Source organism: Anguilla anguilla, chromosome 9 (genome assembly GCF_013347855.1).
Source record: "Anguilla anguilla isolate fAngAng1 chromosome 9, fAngAng1.pri, whole genome shotgun sequence".
Lineage (NCBI taxonomy): Eukaryota > Metazoa > Chordata > Actinopteri > Anguilliformes > Anguillidae > Anguilla > Anguilla anguilla.
Window position 1 is genome coordinate 46892727 of NC_049209.1, and position 26091 is coordinate 46918817.

Below are 26091 nucleotides of genomic sequence, written 5' to 3' on the forward strand. Positions count from 1 at the left end.
TCTGGGGAAAAAAAATGTATTCAAGACAGTTATCTTCTTCATCACCAGTGGTAACGACATTATGTGACCGTCAGTAATTTTAAATAAAGTATACAAGCTAAAATATTGCTTGACTATTACCATTTATGTTGAAAAATATTGGACGAAGACCTACATGCTCAAGCTGATTATAACATTTCCAACAGCAAGATACATTCAGCTGCTCAATTATGTAGGTATGAATAATACATATAGGAAGGTGTGATGATTATTACTCGCTTAACGCAAATGCTGAATATATCTTCATTTTTAATTTATGTTGAATTTACTTTTATTACATATACCATTTATTATGTCAAAAATATTGCATTAGTCATCGAAATCTGTTTATAAATGCAGCGTTTTCGTGATTCGTGCCAGTACTGTGTGCATGCTGGTCTCTTTGTTGTAATGTGTGTTTGTCTGCGTGATCGTGTGTTTGTGCCGTGGGCCGGTATCTTGATGCCCGTGTTGCTAATCTTCTCACTAACCCTTTCTCTCTTCCTCTCACACTCTCTCTCCCTGCCCCTCTCTGTGGCTCAGAGCTTGGACAGTAAGTAAACTTGCGGTGTCGCGGTACTGTACCGCTATACTGTTATACCGCTATACCGTTCTGCATGCGGCCTTCTCTTCTCTGGCCCTGCCTCAGTGAGATTGAGATTTCTACACGGCATTAGCGTGATTATTTTTCTTTCCCGCATACCCGGGTTCGAACATTACTCAGGGCGATTTTAGGATTCGGCTGACAGGCAGCTGCTGGCGTTCAGTAAAAAGCAAACCCTTATTATTTCACAAAGTATGCGAGAATAAGTGTTACAGCGGATACTGTTATCCATTAGAGGCAGCAATGGGGGTGGAGACATTTCTGGTCTGTGACTGCAAGTCATCAAACTACATGAGGGTCGTCCCTTATGTATGAAATATCAGTATTTCTGCAACAAAAAAAGGGAGCAGTTTTGTCTTTAAGTCACAGATGTTCCCCGTTGTATGGAGCAAATGAGAGGCAAGTGACACTTGAATTGGTGTCCTGGGGGAGATGCGGAGAAACTGAACGCATCGCTAGACTTCCTTAAACCCTCAACAACTTAAAGAGGGACCACAGCTGCTTTAAATAGCCAGGAAGGAATGCAGACATAGCCTCTTCAGCTAGCATCAAACTGACCTGGGTCAAATATGTATATGAATTTTCTAATGTCTTAAATCTTTCTGGATTTTCTATGCTATATACACACAGTATATCCAAGATTTTTATGCTACAAGTAATGCAGTGTAGTAGTAATTCTGGGTAAGGTGCATTTCCATAGATTTGGTTGACATGTCACAATGGAGTTGAAGGTCGGGCCCTGATTGGCTTTGATTAGATTAGATGAAAGGTCAGTTTCTGATTGGTTCTGGTTTTGATGTGTCACAATGAGTCTGAAGCTCAGTTTCTGATTGATTCTGGTTTTTATGCGTCACAATGAGTCTGAAGCTCAGTGTCTGATTGGTTCAGATTTTATGTGTCTCACTGGGTGAGAAGCTCAGATTCCAAATGCTTCCGTCCCCAGTTCCAGAGGCCCCTGACCGGCCCACGATCTCCATGGCGACGGAGAGCTCGGTGTACGTCACGTGGATTCCGCGGGCCAATGGGGGCTCTCCCATCACTGCGTTCCGTGTGGAGTACCGGCGGCAGGGCCGGAGCGCAGAGTGGGCCACCGCCGCCGACAACATCTCCCCCCTCAAGCTGTCCGTGGAGGTGCGCAACCTGGAGCCAGGTGAGAAGACCCCGCCCTCCTGGCCCCGCCCACCAGACCCGCCCCTCCTTCGGGCCCCGCCCGCCGGACCTGCCCCTCCTCCAGATCCCCCCCACCTGACCTGCCCCTCCTCCTGGCCCCGCCCACCACACCCGTCCCTCCTCCTGGCCCCGCCCACCACACCCATCCCTGCTCCTGGCTAGTGCATGGAAAGCACTGCTCACAATCAATCAAACAAATGCTCTCTTCCCTCTCTCTCTTCTCTCTCTCTGTCTCTCTCTCTCTCTCTCTCTCTCTCTCTCCCTCTCCCTCTCGGCAGGCTCCACGTACCGGTTCCGCGTCATCGCAGTGAACATGTACGGCGAGAGCCCCCACAGCACCCCCTCCAGGCCGTACCCGGTGTCCGCGGTCAGCCCGCCCTTCTCCAACCGCCCCGTGGCCGGCCCCCACATCTCGTCCACGGACGCGGTCAGCGACACGCAGATCATGCTCCGGTGGACCGTGAGTTGCAATGCCAATATCCGCCACTAGGTGGACAGGGGTGGGGAAACAAGGGCAATGTACCACACTTGGATAAGGTTATTTGAACCCTTTAGATGTCAGAAAAGTCCCTACAGAACACTTCTAAAATTTTCACTAATATTCAGAACAATTTTTTTTCATTAGTGTATGTATGTGTTCATAAATAACATGTTTAGCTGAAGATTCTCAAAGCAGGAGTATTTTTTTACTTTTTGGGCAGTTAAAGTGTTGGAAGTGCCTGTTTGATCCAGGTCTGTGATTAGCACTGGCAGAGGGGCTGGCAGTGTTAACCAGCCACTCTTTTTCCACGCCGGTCTGATTCCGGTCTCGATGATGCAGTCGATTACGCGACCGGGGGGAAAAATCGCGCCCAATTAGGCGTCCCGATTGCTCCGGCCTGCGGTGATTACAGTGGCGTCCCGCGGAGATTAGCTGGCTCGGCGGCGGACACGGCCGGGGCTAAATTTAGCCCGCAGGGGCAAAGCGGAGGCACTTTTATACCTTATCGGCTCTCTTAAACGCAGCCTCCGCAGTTAGCATTCTTTAGCCCTCTGATGCTGTTTACCCACAGACCTCATACTTGGTCCTGTGATCGTTACTATCACACGCTATTATAGCATGCTAGCCCTTATTCATCATCCCGTAACCTGATATGGGTTTTTGGCTAAACTCTCCCCCCCCCCCCACTTCTCCCCCCAGTACACCCCCTCGAGTAACAACAACACCCCCATCCAGGGATTCTACATCTACTACAGGCCCACGGACAGCGACAACGACAGCGACTACAAGAGGGACGTTGTGGAAGGTGAGCTTCTCCAACAATCGGAGGGGGACAGAGTTCACTGGGACACCCTTGTGAATTGGGACAGCTTTTTTTAGCGGACCGCAAAAAAAATTAGCGAGGCTGTCATCGGCGTTTGCACAATTTCAGGAGAGCAGGTGTGTTTAGAAATCTTTGTGGGTTTTTTTTCTTTTTTTTTTGGTGAGTGCGGTTTTTTTTTTGTTGCAACAGGGGTAATCCCACAGGCGAGCCCAGCCGGGATGGATGTCCGTGTGGGGCAGGGAGGGGTGGGTGGTGGGTGAGGGGGTCGCCCTGGCGATTGATGTGCGGCAACCGCTGTTGCCGGGGAAATGAGGCCCGTGTAAAATGTGTCTTTAATGAGCGGTGGGCTCGCTGATGGCCCCTGCACTGAAACCCTAGACCGGGGCGGGTGCAGGGGCTCGGGTTTCCGGCAGGAATGCTAAGAACTGCTTCCCAGCCGGGCTCCGCCCTCTCGCTGTCAGGGAGCTACGGGTTACGGGCATCTCCTGGAGAAGAGTTACAGGAAGTGATGTCAGAACTCTTTTGAATTATGTGTGCGTGTGTATGTGTGTTTGTGTGTGTGTGTGTATGTATGTGTGTGTGCATGTGCGTGTGTGTGTGTCTGCCTGTTTGCATTTGTTTGTGTGTGTATGTGTGTGTATATGTGTGCGTTTGTGCGTGGGTGTGTGCGTGCACGTGTGTCTGTTGGTCTATGTCTCTCAGTGTCTGTCTCTCTGTCTGTGTGTTTGTGTATGTATGTATGTGTGCGTGTGTGTGTGCGTGTGTCTGTCTGTCTGTGTCTCTCAGTGTCTGTCTCTCTGTTTGTCTGTGTGTGTGTGTTCGTGTGTGTGCGTGTGCGTGTGTCTGTGTCTCTCAGTGTATGTCTCTGTGTGTGTGTGTGTGTTGTGCATGTTGAGGGATTTGTTACCTGCTGAGCCCCCTGGCTTACTGTACTACAGCAGACAGCGGTTGCGTTACCGGGGGAAGGGAGGCGGGTCTGACGTAATCAGGTGATGTGGCGTGTAATCCGCGGATGAGCCCGTAGCGTTCTAACCGTCCCGCTCTCGCTGAGCCCCGGATCGCGCTTCTCAGAGCGCGCGCTAACGCAAACATTCGGGAGACGGATAACAGGACTCATCCGCTGTCTAGCTGTCCCCCGCGCCTACATCCTCACGCTGGTTTTAAATGCGTGTCTGCAGATAAAAAAGGGGCCTGTTTCAGGTCCAGCAGTGGAAGTGTCGGGTCTGGTAAGAGACGAGGGGGAGAGAGGAGGTGTCATGTGACATTTTTAGGGGTCCCGCTGACGTGCGGGTGTGTGGCTGCGGGCCGCTGGTGTCTGGGCCGCGCGACGGCGGCGGTTTGGGTGCGCTCGGCGGCGCGGCGGCTCGGAGCGGTTCTGCCGCTCGCCGTTCTGTGTGTCCCGGGGGCCGCGGTGTCGGCGCGAGCGTGTGAGCGTGTGAGCACGCTCAGTGGCGCCGCTGGAACCGGGCCAGGACAAACGCTCGGCGGCCATATAAGGAGGCCGTCTGGTGCACGGCCGTTCCTGAGAGAGAGAGATGGAGAGAGAGTGGGGGGATAGAGAGAAAGATAGAGTGGGAGACAGAGAGAGAGAGAGAGAGAGAGTGACAGACAGAGAGAGAGAGAGTGACAGACAGAGAGAGACAGACAGACAGAGGACTCAAGGCAGTGAATGTAAGGGGTTAAATTAAAGATGGAATGGTTAAGGGACAGGTTTGGAATGTTGAGATGATGTCACAATCTACTTTGCCATGCCCCCCTCCTCCCCCCCCCTCCAACAGGCATCAAGCAGTGGCATCTGATTGGCCAGCTCCAGCCAGAGACCTCCTACGACATCAAGATGCAGTGCTTCAACGACGGAGGAGAAAGCGAGTACAGCAACGTCATGATCTGTGAGACTAAAGGTGAGAGAGAGGAGGTGCTCGCTTCAGGTTAAAAAAAAAAATATACCCAAAGAAAACAGACCAGGGAAGCAGACAACCATGGCAACCATTAGCTCCCAGCTGTCAGAATGTACTTGAATCCTGGCCCAAATGTGTCAGTGTGAGTTGAAAATCTTGGTGAACTTTTATCTCTTTCCATGCTGGTGAAGCTTATCTCCTTGCATGGGGAGCCATGTAAGACAGGCCTTGTTATGTGAGCGTACCGTTCTCTGCTGGGTTTAGAGTTGTCTTAAGCCTTCCCCCCCACACCTGTCCCCCCAGCTCGCCTCGCTCCGGGCGCGCCCCCCCAGAGCCCGGTCACGCCCCCCGGGCCCTACCCGCCGGACCCCCCCTCGGCGCCGGGGGGCCTGCTGTACCTGATCGTGGGCAGCGTGCTGGGCGTGATGGTGCTCATCCTGCTCGTCTTCATCGCCATGTGCCTGTGGAGGAACCGCCAGCAGAGCGGGCTGCACAGTGAGTCCCGGGGTGAGCCGCGGGGCCCCGCCCCCTGCCCCATGCCACGCCCCCTGCCCCATCCCTAGTCCCGCCCCCCCTCAGGGTGGGGGGCGTGTTCCACAGAGCCGTGTTAGTGTGGAGGACTGGAAAAAATCATCTAGGTCATAAAAGTTATCCAAGCTATTCATGAATCGTTCAGACCCGTGCTAAGTAATTATTTGAGATACTGTAGCTCTTTATGTGGCTGTAAAAAACTGAAAATGCACCTTTAGTTCCGTACAAATTTTCAACTAAACACGTTAACTAACGTAGATATCACGACGGAAAGTTATCCTGACGCTGGCGAAAATCTGAATATTTATCGTTTTGAATTGTCGATAACCTATTGGTGTCTGAAGTGGTGAAGTATTTCACATAAAGCACTTGACCCATGTCTGTCCCAGTTTTGTTCTATATTTCAGTTAATTCAGCTCATAGTGCTAACATGTCTGACTCAGTGTTATTAAAGGCTTTTCAGTATTCCACTGCGATCCTGACTGCCTTGCATTGCAGTAACCTGATGTAGGCTTACAGCAGTAATGTGCAGGATGCCTGTCCCGTATTGACTGAATTTGAATTGAATCGACTCCAAATCCCAATCTGAGCATCCCCTCTGTTGCCCCCCCTCAGAGTACGACCCCCCCGGGTACCTGTACCAGCCTGCGGAGATGAACGGGCACGTCCTGGAGTACACCACCCTGCCGGGCACCAGCCGGGTCAACGGTGGGGTCCACGGCGGGTACGGGCACGGCGGTGGCGGCATGGCGCCCCCCGGCTGCCCCCACCTGCACCACAAGCTGCCCAACGGCCTGGCGCTGCTCAACGGGACGGGCGGGCTCTACGCCCCCGCCCACAACCACGGCCACGACGGCGCCCTGCCCCACGCGGCCGTGGACTACGAGCACCCCCACCCGCACCCCCACCCTCACAACGTGAGCCCCCCTCCTCCTCCGCTTCACTTTTATGCAGGGAGTCCCCCCTGGGCCCCCCCCCCCCAACCCCCTGTCCCTACAGGAGGGGCTTGAGTTGGGTTAGGAGAGGAAATGTGAAAATATTACTTATTATATAACAGTAAAATATTCAGTGTTAAATCAACTCTTACGGAGTACATCACTACTGGACTCATATGTACTTTGGTTGAGTTGAATTAACACTGTAACACTGGAAATTGTGCTGTATAACAGGAAACTTTGTGCTGATATTTACACCTGTCCAATTAAGCACTGCCTCTGTTACATTAACTCCAATTGTTATAGAGCAGAACAGTGTTCTTTTGACGTGTGTCAAAAGCATTTGTTTAATATTTATGGACTCAGAAAATTTGGGTATCATTAATTATAACGTGTCTTCATTGGCCAGAATTTGAAAAGGGGTGTTGCCAACCATTTTTACCTTCTTTTCATTGGCAGGGGGGTGGAATGTACACTGCGTTACCCCAATCAGATCCCTCTGACTGTATGAGCTGCCAGAACTTCTGCAACAATAACAGGTGAGACGGGAGAGCACCTGCATTATGAAACTGCACATTGGATATGATGTTGCATTATGGGAAAAACCTTCCACATCATTTCATAACATTTAAAAAAATTCTACTCTAGGCTTCTTCTCTGAAAAATGACACCAAGAAATGACACAATGTTTTTTGCTTGGACATTCTTAGCAAGTGTATATTTAGACAGTAAAGGCAGTCTACAGACTGCACCTGTACATTTAACAGGATTATTTTATCATGGTGAATTGTTAAACAGAACTTTTTAAACCGTTCTAGACCGAGTGATGTAAAATGGTGGTGCATTAGTCATCTAAGAGACATCCTTATGTATGTATGCTTTTTACAGGGTACAGTGGTCTGCCATTGATTTGCACACAGTCCTGATTGTAGTGTGGTTCTGATTGCAATGTTCTGATTATATGGTGCAATTCTGATTGCACAGTGATTCTGATTGTGCAGTGTGATTCTGATTATAGACTGGGTGCTTCTGATTGTAATGTTGTTCTGATTAGATGGTGCAATTCTGATTGCTTAGTGGTTCTGATTGTGCAGTGTGATTCTGATTATAGACCGTGTGGTTCTGATTGTAGTGTGGTCCTGATTATATAGTGAGATTCTGATTGCACAGTGATTTTGATTGTATTGTGTGGTTCTGATTATAGACAGTGTGGTTCTGACTATACACAGTGCAGTTCTGATTATTCAGTGTGGTTCTGATTGTGCATGACCAAAAGGGGATGAATTCATATATGATAATATGGTAACAGGAATCATGACGTTAACAGGAATCTTAAGTTCATACGAAACAACATATCACTTTCACACGCAGCAATTCAAATCATTTTGGTTCCCACTTTGCACAGCGTTGGTCCTGTTCCTCGACACATTAGGGCTACTGTACGAAGCGTTATGTAAGTGCACTCAATCAAGTCCTGCGGACACTGTAAATAAAAGTGCGTTAAATGTAATTACACACGCGCACATCGGTGTTTACGCAGCACTCACGCGTGTAATTGCGCAGTCACAGGGCTGCCGTAACGCGGTCCGAAGCGTGACCGGCTCCTGTGCTGAATCCCGGGTTTTCACGCTCGCAGTGACCAGCTCGCTATTTACCAGCTGAGCAAACATGTTCCACGAGCTGGGCAGACCCCTCTCTCCTCCATCCCAGAACGGCTCGTCTGTCCCGGGCCAGGGCTCTGTCAGCCGGTCCCCTTTCCCGCCAATTCCGTCCGCTTTTTCTTCCCTGCCCCCCCCCCCCCACTTCTCTCTCTTTTTTTCTCTTTCTCTCCCCCTTACCCACTTTCCCCCCTCACTCTTTGTCTTTCCCTCTGTCTCCCTTTCTCTCCTCTCTCTCTCTGTCTCCCTCTCCTCTTCTCTTTCTCTGTCTCTCTCTCTCCCCTCTCCCCCTCTCCCCCCTGTCTTTCACTCTCCCTCTCTGTCTCTCTCTCCTCTTCTCTTTCTCTGTCTCTCTCTCTCCCCTCTCCCCCTCTCCCCCCTGTCTCTCTCTCTGTCTTTCTCTCTCCCTCGCTCTCTCTCTCCCCTCTCCCCCTCTCCCCCCTGTCTCTCTCTCTGTCTTTCACTCTCCCTCTCTGTCTCTCTCTCCAGACTGCCAGGCTTGTTTATGTACTCTGGTGGTTCGGGCCCTAACAGTTTACTCTGCGTGCGGCCAGCCAGAGGCCTAAGCGAGCCCTGTGTTTATTTACCTCACGGAGTAGTTTGGTAGGGGGGGTGGGGGGGGGGGTGGGGGGTTGTGTCTGAATGTTTGATTAGACCAGAGGGGGGCGGGGCTCTAACTTGCTTCTGGGTTTAGATGTTCCCTTTTTTATGAATGGAAAATTATCGAGGCCTGTCTGTAAGTGTTTGTGCGTGTGTGCGTGTGTGTGTGTGTGTGTGTGTTTGAAACAGCTGGCTGTTGCCAGCTGCTGAACGCAGTGGAGTGCGGTGGAGAACTCACACAGACTCGGCTGACTCACGCCAGGTTCCATTGTGCTTTCCCAGATTAGCTCGGAATGCTAGTTTTTTTTCTTCTTCTCCTTCCTCTCTCTACTTTGATGGGATTCCATGTCAGATGATGTGGCAGTGTCCCACTGAAGTGTCAGTCAACTGCGGCCGCAAAAAACCAAAGCCCTGTTGAGAAATTTGTTGCACGTACACTGTGTGGAAAATCATCTAATAAATCTGTTTAAAATCTGAAGTTTTCTGTGTGCGACTTGGATTATAAATTTAAATATCTATTTTTGCTCATATTTAATGATGTACATAATTTTAACCCCTTAATTTCCGCATTTACTAATGTGTTCTGACATCTGTGCAAGTGATTTCAATGTACTTTGTAATATTAACTAGCATGTACAGTAACATTGATTATTACAAACTGACATACTCGGTATGAATATCTTATAGATAAGGAGTAAGTCCTTTATTCCTTGAGAAAGATGACTGCATTTATTGGTTTAATTTCAGGTAATTTTATGTATCCAGTGTGTAATTACATAAAATGGATCTTAAGGTAAAGTGTGTGTTAATTGACTAATCAGAGGGTTTGATTCTCAGCACATTTTAAATGAGTTTTAAGCAGTAAAATGCTCACTGTTAAATCGGCTTTTACAGAGTCCACTATGGCCAGAGTGGTCCAATATACGCTGTGTTAGAGTTGAATTAACATTGGACTGGAGTGTTAAAGTATCTGTTTTTCCTCTCAGGTGTTTCACAAAGGCCAACGCCAGTTTTTCGAACGGGAGCCTTCCCATGATGCACCGCGGAGCGCCCTGCCAGCCAGACGGGTTGGAGATGGTGCCCCTGGGTCACGTGACCCCGCGCTGCCACACCCCCAGCGTCCAGCAGTGCGTGGGGGAGGAGTCTGCCAAGCAAGGGGAGGAGTCAGAAGAGGACAAAGCCCTGCCCCTTTCCCAGCATTCCTGCTGTCAAGCAGGGGAATGCCAGCACTACCAATCAGAGGAAAGAGGTGTGTTAATCGGCTGATTTCTATTGGCTCCCTACCCCTGAAGTAAAATGTTTTTGCAGTACACTGATTCAGTATTAATAACTTTTTCAGCGCTGCTTCCCACAGTGTAGCAGATTGCAGATATGTCCTGATTTCTGCTTCTTAGACAAATCATAAGACCTATAATTATTAGAATTATATAGGGCCTGTAATTAGTTTCTTTTTTCCTGCCAGCTTTTATTTTTTATCAATTTTTTTATTGTGGGGGAAATTGCTACCACTGTTACTCTGTAAGTTTGGAGGTTTCTGCCGTTTTCCTACCTATCGTTTAATTTCAAATCATTCTGAGTGCGCCGATTTAATTATTAATTTAATTTTCAGTAACTTCAATATAGTTTGCATAGAATTTTTCTGCGACTTTGCACTATGCAACTTCCTCTGACTGGCCCAAACAGGTTATGCTATCCATCTGAACACAACAGCAGCAGGCTCTCGATAAATATTATTTGCCTGCTTCGGTAATCATCGTTTGTTGATAAATATCTTTATTTCTGCATGTTTGTCACTCATTCGACAAACGGAGGGACATGGTGTTTAGTGACGGGGATGAAATCCATTAACACCGTAGTCCCATTTACTGACCGAGGCGTTAGGCGAGGAGGTGCGTCAGAAGTGATTTATTGGCGGTGTGAGAAACGCGAGGAGGACCGAGGAGGAGAGCTGAGTAACGAGGGTGTGCCTCCGATCCCCTGTGCCGCAGACGAGGAGCCGCCGCAGCAGGAGGAGCAGGAGCAGGAGCAGGAGAAGGAGCAGGAGGAGCCGGAGCCCGTGTCCTGCTGGGAGCGGCTGAGTCTGTCGGACCTGGACTGTAATGAGAAGGCGGGGTGGGTCTCCACGGCGATCCCCGCGGGGGGTCTGATACAGACGCCGCTGCAAGAGACCTGAGCGCCCCGCCCCCCTGCAAACCCCCAACACGCGCACGTACATGTACACACACACACTCATACACACACACACACACACACACACACACGCGCATGTACACACACACACACATACACACACATACACATACATCCACATGTACACATACAAACACACACACACACACATACACACACACATACACATGCACATACATCCACATAGACACACAAGCACATATACATACATGCACGCACACACCCACCTACACATGCTCATGTACTGTACATGGGTATACATTCACACTTTATCACTCAAAAGTGAGTAAACACACATGCACACATACACATACAAACACACACGCGCATGTACACACACACATACACATGCACATACATCCACACGTACACACACACACACGCTGTGAGCGAGCGAAGGCAAAGGGCAAGGAGCAGTGGACGCGAGCGAGGAAGACGAAGGCCGGCCCGGCGCAGTCAGAGACGATTTATGGCGGAGTGACAAAGGACACAAAGCTGCCTGTGGTCTGAGCTGGGAGGAGAACGCCACTCCGAGAGAGAGAGAGAGAGAACGAGAGAACGAGAGAACAAGAGGACGAAAGGACGAGAGAGAGAGAGAGAGAGAGCGAACTGCAACCTCAGCCCACAAACCGGGGGGAAAATGAGGATCTAAAAAAAGAACAAAAAAACTCTTTAGACAACTTATTTATTTTTTGTAGTAGTAAAATATTATTTCATATGAATGTATCTTGTTTTAAGAAAAAAAAAGTTTGTCTTATATTATTTATGCTTTTTTTTGATGAGAAATACTTTTTTATTTTTATTTTTGTTGTTTCCTTTATTGTGCTTTCCACGCTGTGTGGAGTTTAGCCCTTTTTATGTAAAAAGTTTTGTAATAATATAAAGAGAAATTATGGAAGATACGATGCCTTCTATTCGTTTGTCCTCGTTTGGTGACCTTTCCCAGAAACATATGCTAGTCCTGCATGGCAGTCTGTTTATTGAATTTACTCATTTGAAATGAAGTGAAGCAGCTAAGAATCCATGTTTAATTGGTTTATGTAAAAAGCCTATGTTCGTGACCTTCGCTGTGATTGGTTCGTCTTAGGCTATGACCAATGGCGATGGAGGTGACCCTCCCAGCAAATGTGACGTGATTCTTAACTCTGCTGGGCTTTTGTGCATACAGATGGGGCTCGGGGGCAAGTGAGGCTTCCAGGATATGCTTCATGAGAGAAGCTGCCATGTATTTACTATAGATTATTGACTGCCGTGAAACCAATCAGTTCCTCTCTAGCAAATAGCTTAAAATGATTGACAAGACAAGCGGCCAATAGCATCCCTCATTGAGTGTTCCCTGAAGCCTCACCCCGGCCATGCTTGTTCCTGATTGGAGCGTTGGAGCTCTGGAGATCAGGACCTCATCCAATGAATGTTGTCCTGATCTGCTGAGGTCACGTCTCCGATGGTAATAACTTACTGTATCTCTTGGGGAGCACTTAGCTTCGATACGTGACATTGTCTCCAAATGATTTATGCTTAAGGAAATGGCACTAAGTGTAATAAAATAGTAAACATAACATAACGTGCATACCTGTGTGGTAACTTTTGTAGGTGTCTGTACATCTGTCACTCTGCTTTTAACAGATCTGTGTGTCTGTGGAGGGGTTTCCGAAGACTTGCGTGGTCTGATTTGTGGATGAGAGTAAAGTGCAGAGCCATGCTGGAACAGGATTTACTCAGATCATGCCAGGGAAAGGGTGTGGGATCACTGTCTTGAAAGGAAGTTTTGTATCCCCCCCCCCCCCCCCCCCCCCCCCCGAAAAAAAAAAAAACAAACAAAAAAATCAAGGTGAATGGAGGAATCCAAGATATACGCTACAACAGCTATCGTTCCGGTTTTCACGAGTAAACAAACATTTCTGCGAGCTCCAGTTGAGCTCAAAGGACCGGAGATGCAATCCTGCGAAGGAAATCTTATCGGGTTTCACCGCGGCCTTTGGAGCGGCAGTCGGGTTTTCCCGAACGTGGTGCTTTTGAAGTCGGGCTTTGTACGCCGCGGTCGCTGGAGTTTACCAAATCACAGAGATCAGATTGGCAGGGGGAGGACTGGCTCAGCGCGGTAGTGGATCAGACCTGGCTCACGTACATAATGTGAAATACTTCCGTTTGGATGCCGGTAGCGTTTGAAAACACTTCTGCAGAGACCTGAGGGTTTTTAGCAAGAAAAAAACCATCACCAGTCTAAATAAATAGTCATGAAATGGGAATTGTTCTGCTTATTGGTGGGAAATTTGTTTCTTTTTAAATTGTCAGCAATCTGCAAGAATATTACTGATGTCAAATGTTCAGAGGTGGAAAATCCAGGATGCGAAAGTAAAAGTCCTCCCCAGTAATTTTGTTCCTGGATTTGCTAATTAGCACAATTCCTCAGCCAGGAGGTAGAACTAGTTAGTGAAATCAGCAGGCTGAGTTTGTGGGTGGAAGAAGCTCACGGCAGGACTTTTACTTTCTGACCCCTGGACTGTCCAGCTTTGTGAAGTATTTTAAGTGAAGCGTTTGACTCGAGCCTTGTAGTGTGTTCGGGAAGCTGCTGTGATGCTCGGCGCATGGTGTCAGTGTGTGACTATGCCAGGCTGGTGTGCCGCCTCTTTGGTGTTTTGGTCTGTCCAGTGTTCTGCTGCTTGGTGATGCTCAAGCTGCTCCTGGTCGTCCCTGCCTTGCTGCCTGTCACTCACCTGTCACGTTCATCTTTTCATCTGATATATATGTTTTTTTTTTGTTTGGAGCCCCCCCCCGCCCCCGCCCCAAAGGCTTTGGTGCATCTGTCCTGCCTGCATCTTTGTCCCACATTTGCCCGCATGTCTGTCTGTCTGTCTGTCTGTTTTGGCAGGAGCACGGCCTGTCTGTCTGTCTGTCTGTCTGTTTTGGCAGGAGCACGGCCTGTCTGTCTGTCTGTCTGCCTGCCTGTCTGTTTTGGCAGGAGCACGGCCTGTCTGTCTGTCTGTCTTTCTGTCTGTCTGTTTTGGCAGGAGCACGGCCTGTCTGTCTGTCTGTCTGTCTGTCTGTTTTGGCAGGAGCACGGCCTGTCTGTCTGTCTGTCTGTTTTGGCAAGAGCACGGCCTGTCTGTCTGTCTGTCTGTCTGTCTGTTTTTGCAGGAGCACGGCCTGTCTGTCTGTCTGTTTTGGCAGGAGCACGGCCTGTCTGTCTGTCTGTCTGTTTTGGCAGGAGCACGGCCTGTCTGTCTGTCTGTCTGTTTTGGCAGGAGCACGGCCTGCCTGTCTGTCTGAAGCCTTGCCGGTCGGTTCCCGCCCCTCCCGGCTGCACCGCGCCGTCGTCAGGGCGACGTTGAGATGCCAGATTATCCGCGGGCCTCGTCTGTTGTCGTCGGCTTGGGGAGGTTCAGCGGCCGCGGCCTCGTCCGCGGGGGAGATCGGCCGATAGCCGCCGGTTGGAACGCGTCAGGGCCGGGCGTTTGCTGTCCCGCCGCTGAAGGGGAAGAGGATTAAGGGGATTTAAAAGGAGACCTTTGTGCGTTAGATATGGCTCGGATTACGGAGCTACCGGACAAGGGGGGGGGGAAATGAAAGGAGGAGGGGGAATAAGAAAAAGAAATGAAAGAGGGAAAAAAAACAACGACGGGCACAGAAAAGAAGTGCCAAAATACTTTTTAAAGAAAGGGGGGCGGGGACGATGACAGAGGGCCGTGGCTGCTGACGGTGACGGGGGGAAGATACGATCGGGACCATCTCTAAAAAGATCTGATTCTTCTCCTCTCGTCTGTCAGCCCCGAGTGTCCCCCGCCCCGCGTGATCTCTGCCTCTGTGTGTCCCACCCCCCACCCCCACCCCTTCATTAAGAACTTACAGGAAACAAGCAGGCCCTTTGTCCGTCCCGAAATTCTTCCCCTGAATGGACCTGTTAACACCATTCCTCCCGCTTTGTCAGTCCTCTTCACCCACACTCTATTCTTCCCTCTCTTTCTCTCCATATTTCCCAGCAGGCACGGGAATGACGGGCCATCACACAGACTTATGAATGATGCGGCTTTGTCGGTCCGTAATGACGGCCATTTAAAATGGGAGTTCTTCATTCTCATTCTAGCGAGAGGAGACCAGATTGTGTTCCCGCCGTTGCCCCCGGAGTCTGAAAGCAAGTGTTGAACTGATGAACCTGTGGAAAGGGAGATGAAGAGGAGGCTCTTCGCCTCACTCTAGTGCAGTGGTAACCAATCCTGCTCCTGAAGATGTGCCATCCTATAGGTTTTCATTTCAACCCTAATTTGGCACATCTGACTCCAGTAATTAACAAATCTCTAGCTGCTGTGTGCTTTGTAAGAGTTGAAAACCAACAGGACGGTAAATCTTCTACATCATACCCATGGTGACCGTAAATCCATTTGAAAAATGAGAAATAGCTGATGTGCGTCTTGTGATTTCAAACGTTGTGAATAGTTTTGATGGGAATGGTCAGAGCGTACCTCACTGGGTCTTCATGTAAATAAGATGCAGTAATAAAACACTGATTTATTTTATCACGGGTTTGAGGCATTTTAATAATTCCAGAACTATACGTAACAGTTACACATTTCCTGTGATATATACCCCAATGCCTGGAGAAAATCATTCAACTTGCATGTAATTGGTGGTATTGGAAAACGCTGTCTGGGGAGAGGTTCCAGGATATCCCATAAAACGCCTGACTGGGTTTGGGTCTGTTGACTGAGGAGGCCGTGATATCTGGATAATTTTGGTGTCATGCACCGTATCCCTTCGCTCTGAGGATGTCGACGTTGGCGTCTTGAAAGACGTCCCTCTGTGGTGACGATGATGATGATTGACGTGAACCTTCACGCTTTCAAGGGGTATGAGGTCACCATGCCAGGGCTGTGGACCCGACAACTACTGTTTGAAGCTCACTGTTGGAAGCGTTCCCTTTTGTTCCCTACCTACAGTATGTCAAGATTAAATCAATGTTTATAGTTAGCCAATAGCCAACTATGTAGCTTATTTCCTAATAACATCATGTTTCTGCAAGCTTGCTAACCAACAATACTATATAGACTATAGTCTTGCTTGAGGAAATCTGTTGAGTAATAACGTTAAGTAATCACTTCTGAAGCAGGTGTACATAAATGAAGTGAAACTGAAGTTTTAAGTTTGATTGTGAGGCAAAAGTTTGAAATGTAAATTTGGACATTATGTTGTTCTTTATCCAGTCTTCCTCCATTATGACCTCTTTCTGACAGACCTGGATCAAATGCTATTTTAAATATGTTTAACCCTTTAGACACCTGTGGAGATCCTGAAAATTGTTGAACATTTGAACACAATCTAGTTCCACCATTATTCAGAACGAAATTCTTTTCAACATTGCATATGTTTAATTGAAAATATCAAGGGATCTGCAGGAGTAAATTTCACCAGCATATGAAATGTATTTTGAATACATTGACCCAGTTCTTATGGTAATGAGGACTGCTCTTGCATCCACTGTGTTCAGTCAAGATGTACACTTATAATAGCTTGGATAAAATTCCTAATAAATCATCCTCTGTGTCACCTGCTGTGATGTTAGCTTCCATTTTCAACACCCGAGTCTTCACTCTGCATTTTCCAGGACAGCCGGATGCCTTTGTCAGGGTCTTAGCAGACCTGAGCATGCGTACACATCTCTTGTGCCAGCCCTCGACCTCCCCCCCCCCACAGTGCCCCCGTAAAACAGACCCGAAGGCCCACGCACAACAGACGCGTATCGGTAAGAACGGGAGTCGGGTTCCGGTGCGAACGGCGTATCGGAGAGGTCAACAAACCGGAGGTCGAGTTTGCCGGTTCGGCTGGCTCTTCCTCTCCACCTATCCCCCGCGTGTCTTATTTTAGAGGGTCATGGCACGTCTTTAAACAAATCAAAGAGATCACACGGTTTATTCGTCCCCTAGATAAACTCCACATTTATTTTTTTTTAAAAACAAAAACAAAAACTCTTTCATCTCGAGATAAGCAGTTTCCTCACGTTACACACCCCATTGACAAGGCTGAATTGGGCTTATGCAAGCGCATTGTTGTGTTACAGCCAATGCTCAGAGAGGTGTCGTATTCAATTCAAAGTAGCTATCTGAAATCCTTCCATGGAAATGGCGTCCTGAACAAAAGGGTTATATGAAATGTGACAGAATCATATTAAAAAAGAGCTAGTGTACTTTAGTGTTGTCCAATTTTTCCCTAAAACATTATTTTCATTTTGTGAATAAATATATTTGTATTTAAAAATTCTCAGAGAAAATGAGTCAAACTGAAGTGAAAATATATTGTTGTAGTGTGATGGGAGACCGGCATTTCATTGTGGAAACAGCCAATGAAATGCGTGTAATCTGTAAAACGGATGTTTTGCAGGACCAATGTTCATTCAGTCTTCCTCTGAGCCTCCCAAGCCAAACACAAGTCTGTGAGGGGGCGGGCCCTCAGCTGGTAGCCGTGACGGTGATGGTGACGTTGACGGGCTCGTCGCCACCTCCAGGGGGCAGGCCTTCTGAAATGGAGGCGGGGCTTGCCGATGACGCTGCTAGTCCTGGAAAAGATAGCACAGTGCATCTCAAAGGAGACTGAGGTAGATTCGACGGTTTTAAATTTTAAAAAGTAATTAAAGTGAGCTATGAAAGATTTCCCAAGTTGTATCCTGTCAGTAGAACAGGAGGCATGGGTAGAAACGAGCTAAAGGTAAATCTGGCACGGTTAACAGGATGTATTTTTTTAACACAGTGAGTTGTCAGTTCTTGAAACACTTTGCCTGGTAGAGGCAGAGACCCATCAAGTCCAGGCTTGACACATTGATACTGGATACTCTCCATACTGTACTTAAATGACAAACCTAAATGGGCAGAACACCCTTGTTTCATTATTATGTGTCTGATGTGCTTATGACAGCTCTACTCCTGCTAACTTTGATGACTCATATGTATTAATGAACTGAACTGGTGGTGTCAGATCACCTCTTTGTTGGCAGATACTGTATGAGGGTTGTATGTGGTAAGACTGTAGGGGGGACGTCAGAGGATGTGGAGAGAGAGTCAGGGGTGCAGGTTCTGTCAAGAGTGCAGACGGGTCCAGTCAGAGTTATAGACAAGTTCTGTCAGGGTACAGATGGTTTCAGTCAGGGATGCAGACAGGTTTTGTCAGAGTTATAGACGGGTTCTACTGGAGATGGATTCTGTCAAGAACACTGATGGGTTCTGTCAGGGATGCAGATGGGTTCTGTTAGAGTTATAGACCGGTTCTGTCAAGGACACAGGCAGGTTCTGTCAGAGTTACAGACGGGTTCTACTGGGGATGGAGACAGGTTCTGTCACGGATTCAGACGGGTTCTGTTAGGCACACAGGTGGGTTCTGTCAGAGACGCAGGTGGATTCCGTACCTGCGCTGGCGTGAGAGCTGGGTCTCGTGGCTCGGGGGCTCTGCCCGGCCACTGGGAGGCCCCCTTCCCCCGCACCCTCATCTCCCTCTATCCCCCCAGCAGCCTCGTCCTCCGGGAAGTTGATGTTCTCCCTGGACTGGCTGTGTTGCCTGGAAGCAGGTATTTATCTGTGATGGAACTCAGGGTGGAGTATAATTTACTCTAAAAATCAACCATTCTTGTTTGTTATGACTATTCCTGCATATACTGTATGTGTGATTATAAATAAATGTGGGCTATCTACAGGCCCATTCTCGCTATTGTGTATTTTCTATTGATGTCATTGTTACATTTTGTACTAACAAATCTCTAATTCTAATACAAGTGGCCATGCTCCAAGCAAAGGACCTTTAGGTTTGCAAAAAGCCAGGTAAGGTAGTGTGCTTTTTCAGACTTGGTGTGCAGTCATCGCTTACTGTTCACTTGTAATAACTGAATTTGTTGTTAAGAGACTGCCTCCATGAAAGTTCTGATTGTGGTATTTAATCACATACGAATGTTACTACATGCAAAGGCAGTGAATAAAATTGAATATTCCCTTTTCAAAAATGGAAAAGCAGAGAAAACTGAAGATAGTAACTAACTGAAGATAGCAACTATATTCTATCAGTGTGTTATGATAGTTTTATTTCTTCTTTGATTAAATAAGTATATAACAAGATAATCGTTAAAAATAAATAACATATAACAATAACAATAACATACTTACATTCCAAAGATCAAGTCGTGAAGGCCTAAAAGAATAAGCATAAGCAATAGGTGTGCAATCTTGTACAACATGCATATGTCCAATTTTGAGAATTTGCATTGTTTTTGTTTTGTAGTTCTGCATATGACTGACTCAAAATGCATCACTCTTTCAGGAACCCAGACATTTGACTGGTCTAAGATCCTTTCATCAAGAGCCCAGAGTGTCTCTTTAACTCTACAGAATTATTTTATTCCTGCTAACATGGGTTTATTTGTCCTTGGAGTATGAGTGTTTGATAGCATAGCAGCATTGTGTGTGAATGTGAATAGGAAAAAAATTCCAGACTGTAATACTTTTCACCCACGTATTAGTCCAGACCAGTCTGACAGACATTTAAAAAATTGTTTATTGATTTACGAAACTGAATTTGCAAAGCCATGTTTGCATTTGGCATATATTTCTAATAATATTTTGAAGCAGATCATTATTTGTATGTTTGATCCATACAAATTATTCTGGGCTGAGATCGCTTAACTGGCATTTTTAAAAATCCCTAAAATCCTATGATTGAGTGGGGTTTGAGTAAAAATGTTGACAGTCTGAATTTGATGTTTTTTTTTGTTGTCGATCCGGCCCAGCGTTGAGGTGCAGTGAAACCGCAACCATGGCGATCATCGCGTGGCTCCAGAGAGCTTGGGAGCGTGCGCAGACATGCCCGCCCCGCTCCTGTGCCAACCCTGATCTCGTAGGCCCGTAGGGGCATACCCAAACGGTAGCAGCGTTGGTGCGGGGGACGGGGCGGGTGGGGGGTTATGAGGGGGTAAGCGGGGGGTGAAGGGGGGTGGGGGGGGGTGGTGGAGGGGGCGGGGCGGGCGGGGGTTATGAGGGGGAAAGGGGGGGTGGTGGAGGGGGCGGGGACTCGGGAGGAGCGGGGGGGGAGAGAGGGGCCACACTCACGTCTGTTGTTGTTGCGGTTCCTCACGATGTAGACGAACAGCAGCATGGTGCCGATCATGGCCACCAGCATGCCCCCGATGGCGGCTCCGATGACGGCCGGGTACGCGCTGAAGGGCGGGTCCGCTGAAAGAGAGCACAGCCACTTCAGCCCACCCCCTCCGGGCTCGCGGCGCGGCGACGGGCACGCTCGCCGCTAGCTTATCATAGCGACGCTCGCTCGCTAGCTTATCACAGCCCTGCTGGGCGGGTCTGTCATCCTGGCATTGTGCAGCTAGCTATTAATTTCATTCGTTTCCTCCCCTCCCCTGCCCCTCCTCCTATTCTGCTCTGGTGCTGGTCTTGACCCCCCCTCCCCCCCTTTGCTGCGCTTTGATTTATTAGCTCTGTGAATCTTTGGGAGGTTCAAGCCTTTGCTGGCTGTCTGTCGAAGGTACCACCTCTTTAGGTGACTCATTCTGTCAGTGCTGTCAATCATTCCCCGAAGACAAAGCAGCCCTTTTTTCCCTCTAGCTGCTGTGCTGTCTGTCTCCTTTGAGGAATGTGGCTACAGACAAATTGCTCTCCTCCATTACGTGACCAGAAGCACAATATGTGCTAGGAGACTGTTGCCCAAACTGTCAATAAGCACTTCCTGCTTAGCAAGAGCAGGTAGGCACAATGGCTAAGAGAAGACTCTAAAGAGGAAAGATTGTACGAAGACCCTGTTTACGGTTCTCTGTATTACGCTGTAATCAAGGTTGATATTTCATATGGCAATAACAACTGTCAGGAAAGGTCAAAGGTCAGATGAAGGTCAGGGGACAGGAAGATCGTGAGAGGAGACAGGGAGGGAGGTCACGTGACATGGTGGAGCGAAGGCACAGTTAATTAAGAGGTGGCATGAAATGAGGTGGAGGTGTGTGCTTGTGGGGGGAGGGGTTAGGTTTGGGGGGGTGTCAGATTGTGTCGACTGTGCTTTTTCACCTGAATGGAGTGAAAAACAGAAAAAAAACATCACAGTTAGAAATCTGGCGATCAATAGACCACTGATTCTTAAAGCAGCTGCAATAATCCTTCTGAAATGGGAAACGACAGAGATCACTTTGCTTTCATTTTGTCGTTAGTAATAACATTATCCTCACCATACCACAATGCATTATGAAATGATAAAGTATTCACTTTAACATATTAAGACTAGAATAACTCATGTGTTAGACAATACAGGTCAAAAGAGTCTTAATGTACAGCACAGTGGGTTCATTTTACTTATGATTGTACTCAGAAGCATCATGTTTCAAGAGCATGTACTTTCAAACGAGTCATAAATAGTTCTCTCCACGTTAAGTTAATTCTAATCATAAACTTAGCTTCATCTACTTCAGTTCTCAACGTCTCCATGTGAAAGAACTGGAATAAAAGTGAAGCATGCTGGAAAAACAGGAAGTTAGCCGTGAAAGCTCACAGCCCTGAAGCCACTTCTCTCACTGGTTTACATTTTGCTTGGAGACATACGCTAATGCTCTTCCGAATAGCTATAATACACGTAGCTATAAAATGAGGAAACCAGCTGCTGCTTCCTCCGTGACAAAACAGATCTACCGCCAATCTCAGCTGGAGGGAATGACTCACTTCGAGTTACCTCATCCCAACTGCGTGTTTGGGGAACACACGCGTGTGTCTCTCCGCGCGCGTGTGGACAACGGTGCTTGCTGTTCCCTGCACCGCAGGTGTGTTTTTGTACCTGTTCTCGTATGTGTTTCTAAACACTTCTGTGTTCTGTGCAGCCTGCTGGTCTGGAGTTAGAGTAACAAAGTTAGAGTTAGAGATTTGGCTGGGCTTGAGGTGGGGTTTTGAACCCGGGCCTCGCACCCGTCCATAGATTTCTTAGGCAAACACATTACAGCTAAAGGCAAAAATCGCTCCTGGCCAATGGAAACGCTGTTATGTTTCAATTTGAGGGTTACGCCACCAAAAGGGTGTTGTCAAGGTAACCTGTTACGAGACCTTCGCTTTACCGCTCCTTTACTGCGCTTCACTAGCCAACTAGCCGAGCTACGCCCACTACAGCGACATAGCTCAGGAGGTAAGAGCGGTTGTCTAGCAGTCGGAGGGTTGCCGGTTCAAACCCCGCCCTGGGCGTGTCGAAGTATCCTTGAGCAAGACACCTAACCCCTAACTGCTCTGGCGAACGTTGCCGTCCCCCCGCGAACCCCCCCCCCCCCCCCCCGCCTCTCTCACCTGGGGTCCTGACCTCGGACGGGTGCCCGACGGTGCGGCGGTTGACGGCGGTGACGCGGAAGGCGTAGGTGGCGGCGGGGTCCAGGCCGGGGAACGTGTGGCTGCGGGCGTCCGGCTGGAGGTCGGCCACCGTCTGCCAGAGCGCGGGGGGGGCGGTGGCGGCGCCGCCCGATTTGCCGCCCGGCGCTTGAGACCGCTGACGCTCCACGTAGAACCCGGTCAGGTCCCCCTCGGTCTGGGTCTGCCACTCCAGGTCCACCTCGGTCCGCTGCCGGCTGTTGTACACGATCTTGCTGATGGTCACGTTGGGCGGGACTGGGTACTCTGGGTCCACACACAACGAGACAACTTCGGGTGAGTTCAGCTTAGAAGGCACATCCCATCATTTCTGTCCCTGAAACCAACGCCTCAGTGGGCTTAAAGTCCAGTTTTCAGTTGGTAAAGAATGTATTTCGAAATTTAAACAAACAGTATCTCTCTTGCATTTCTTAAGATAAGATTCTGCTAAGTGGTATAACCAGACTATTTTTTCAGCATTATATTATTGCTGGTAGAATATGTCCACAATGCGCTCTGTGCTCTTTCCAGCACATATTATGTCAGTTCACAGATGGCTTAGAAATGGTTTTGCATTTATCATTTTGGAGAAACAGATATTTTCCGAAATTATATCTTCAATAAAGGATTTTTCTAGAGAATGACACATCCTTTATTGAAGATATAAAATATATGGACAAATAACTGTGTATTAATAAGGACAATAATAAGTGTATTAATTACATTGTTAATGCAATACTTGCAATATACATGTTTGTGATACAGTTAGTGATGTAAAACACATGCTAACAACTACTCATAAGTGTACAGAATGTTAAATACATTTTACTACAGGATAATTACAATGGAACTAACGTTTATAAATGTCTTATTACACATTTACTAATGTAGAACATAACCTAGTAACTGACATATTATGTTTCTGAATACAATTCACACTCATCCTTAATCTACGATTAAGCTACTCTTTGATGACCCCTGTTGCTGTTTTCTGACCTCTCCTACTCTTTTGTCTATGGTCCTCCTGAGCTACTCTTCTCTCTGTGACTTATCCAGCTGTGTATGACTGTAGCTGCTCTCTTATGATCAACAATGTTTTCTACAGCCTATGTTGTTTTTAATCCTATGAACTGTGCATTTCTGTTAGCGTCCGGCGCGCGCGTCTCGTACTCCTGACGTAGAGCATGATGGGAATCTCGGCCCCCCCGAGGGCGTTGGTGGCGGAGCACCAGTACTGGCCGCTGTCCCGCAGCCCGTCGGCCTCGCGCACCGTCAGGTTGGACCAGGCGGCCTCGCTGTGCAGCAGGTACTTCCTGGGCGTGTCCCACACCTGGTCCCGCAGGTTGTTGTACCAGGTGATCTCGGTGGCCGGGTAGTTGGCCTTGAGGACGCAGGTGAGCTGCACGTCACTGCCCTCGTACACGGACACCATGCTGCGCTGGGTCACCAGGACCGGAGCCTCTGGAAGGGAAGTTTAAATCCGTCAGCCCCGATGATCCCACCCCCACGCCAGGGGCCCTCGGCCCTGTCTTAGAGAGCCGCAGGGTCTGCACCCTCGAATAAAAGGGGTGGGACTGTAGTGTAATGGGTAAGGCGTTGGTCTGGTAACCTAAAGGTCACAGGTTTGATTCCCTGCTTGGACACTGCCGCTGTATATCCAGCTGTATGAATGAATGCAATGTTAATGCTATGTAAATATGTAATGTAAAAAGGTATGAAAAATTGCTTATAAAGGTACAAATGCTTGTCACTGGGGTGGTACCCCATAAGTCAGGGCAGCCCAACCCTGTTCCTGGAGATCTACTATCCTGTAGGTTTTCACTCTAGTCCTAATTTAGCATAACTGGTGCTACTGATTAGCAACTCAGCCAGATCCATAGCTGTAGAATGAGGTGTGTTTTGTTAAGGCTGGAGTGAAATCCCATTGGACAGCAGATCTTCAGGAACAGGATTGGGCAGCCCTGCTATAGGTACTTACAATTGTACCCCTAGCAGCATTCCATAATTCTTTTGTATCCTTTTTGCTTGTAAAAGGTACTTATTGGTATCCAAATAGAACGTTATTGTACTTTCAGGGTACACTTTTGAGTGTACCCTGAAGAACAAAAATATGGCTCCACTGTACCTTTAGTGTGTTTTTCTCAGGTGTTTTCATCTATCAATCAAAAACCAACTCAGGTGCAAGAAACCAGGGCGAGGCTAACTGTGTAATAATAAAGCACTTTATTGATAAAGTAAGTGCTGAGTAACAAGGAAAATATGCAGACCCTGTGGCTCCTTCTATTTAAGGAATGTTTTTTTGGGGTAGCACAGGAAGGTTTACATTTCGTCATATTCAGACGCATTTACTGTATTGCGATATTCTGGCTCTTCTCCAGAAAACTGGATGTGGAGTAACAGTTCTTTTTATTTTCAAGATAGCGCGCCCTGTCCACAGGTCACTTCACACTTGTAGCCGAGCACCGTCCAGCTGTAATGTACAACCTGCGTTTGCACATGGGACCATGGTACTGTATGCACCATTAAACACCATTTGTTTACCATATCACCTCAATCCTCTCTGAGGATTCAACTTCAAGTGCTTCATTATTCATGTTATTTCATTTTACAAATGTTAATATGAATGGAAAATTCCTACGTCAAACTCATTTAAGTTTTCTCTGTTGTCTTTTATTATGCAATAACGCATATCAACATTTCTGTTGATTTGTGTTATTTTGTAAGATTATTTTTTACAGGGTTCCCTTACGGTATTGAATAAAAGAAAATCTTGATAGAAATGTTGATTTGCGTTTTTGCATAATAAAAGTCAACAGAGGGAAGTCAGGCGTGTTTGCCACAGGAGTTTTTAAACCGTTTGCATGTTTATCTACTGTTTCCTCCTTCTACATGGACAAGTTTCTTTCAGTCTCCACATCTGTAATTATGCAGTTGAAATTATATAAAGATGTGAAATATCACATGTGAGTTACTGCTGAAATTCTGCTGTTTTTTGTTGTTACTCAGTTGATAAGTAAAGCAGCCCATACACAGTAAAACGTCCAGTGTAAATTCAACTCTAACAGTGTTTATTCAACTTGATGAGTGGGACCAAATGTTATCTGTTACAGTAAGAGTTTAATTAACACTGTTAGAGTCCGATTACAGTAACGCAGGACATTTTACTGTATATGGATCAGGGTTGAGAACCAATGACCTCCTGGGACAAAACCACGGCTGACTCTGCTCTTTAACTTTGTTTCCAGGTCTGATGTCCGCTATGTGTGATGTAAGAGCCTCACCCAGCTTCAAGGTGCACTGTTTGTTGGGGCTGGCCAGCGGGTGCTTGGCGTTGCAGGCGAAGGCCTTCCCGCTGTAGGTGGCGCTGGACCGGAGGACAAGGATGTTGGCGTTCTCCTCGGAGCTTCCCTCCGGCGCCCCGTTGCTGGACGCCCACCACAGGAGGGCGCGGGGGGTGCCCCCCTCCCAGGAGCAGGACAGCATCAGGTACATGTTGTTGCGCGTGGCGTACGCGGAGCACTGCGGCTCACCAGGGGGCAGCACTGAGTAGGCGGGAAAAACAGGTGCCCGGGACAGATAATCAGCACCTTCAAATTCTGTGCCGTACACCATAGACATGCTATAACTCTGCAGAACATTACAAAAACACTGCTTTTTATTTTAATGCGATAGCTTGTGATTGCTTTGATTGATTGCTTGTATATCACTGGTATATCACTGGTTCCTGAAACATGGTTTCAGTGGTCAACCTTGACAGTTAAATTACTTAACAGTTAACAACTTTACTTCCATCTTTACTTTATCTAGTAACGGCTAAAAAAAGGAAGAGGGG

General features: G+C 47.7%; 2 protein-coding genes across 4 annotated transcripts in view; one reads left to right on the plus strand and one right to left on the minus strand.

The window, feature by feature from the left end:
• LOC118235023 (cell adhesion molecule-related/down-regulated by oncogenes-like) overlaps positions 1 to 10984 on the plus strand; it is a 48080-nt gene extending 37096 nt beyond the window's left edge. For 2 of the 3 annotated variants that reach the window (XM_035431972.1, XM_035431971.1), the window contains exons 12-20: positions 1566 to 1772; positions 2071 to 2252; positions 2973 to 3078; positions 4875 to 4997; positions 5298 to 5501; positions 6141 to 6442; positions 6920 to 6999; positions 9705 to 9967; positions 10707 to 10984. In XM_035431972.1, the coding sequence (XP_035287863.1) occupies positions 1566 to 1772; positions 2071 to 2252; positions 2973 to 3078; positions 4875 to 4997; positions 5298 to 5501; positions 6141 to 6442; positions 6920 to 6999; positions 9705 to 9967; positions 10707 to 10891 (1652 nt within the window). In that variant the 3' untranslated portion in view covers positions 10892 to 10984. The remainder of the gene's footprint in view (positions 1 to 1565; positions 1773 to 2070; positions 2253 to 2972; positions 3079 to 4874; positions 4998 to 5297; positions 5502 to 6140; positions 6443 to 6919; positions 7000 to 9704; positions 9968 to 10706) is intronic. The other variant, XM_035431973.1, reaches the window with a different exon arrangement.
• A 5684-nt stretch (positions 10985 to 16668) lies between these two features.
• LOC118236573 (V-set and immunoglobulin domain-containing protein 10-like 2) overlaps positions 16669 to 26091 on the minus strand; it is a 14934-nt gene continuing 5511 nt past the window's right edge. The window contains exons 6-12 of the mRNA XM_035435063.1: positions 25541 to 25801; positions 23430 to 23720; positions 22203 to 22526; positions 19986 to 20108; positions 19047 to 19071; positions 18299 to 18447; positions 16669 to 17455 (exon numbers count right to left, since the gene is read on the minus strand). Coding sequence (XP_035290954.1) covers positions 17349 to 17455; positions 18299 to 18447; positions 19047 to 19071; positions 19986 to 20108; positions 22203 to 22526; positions 23430 to 23720; positions 25541 to 25801 — 1280 coding nt within the window. The 3' untranslated portion in view covers positions 16669 to 17348. The remainder of the gene's footprint in view (positions 17456 to 18298; positions 18448 to 19046; positions 19072 to 19985; positions 20109 to 22202; positions 22527 to 23429; positions 23721 to 25540; positions 25802 to 26091) is intronic.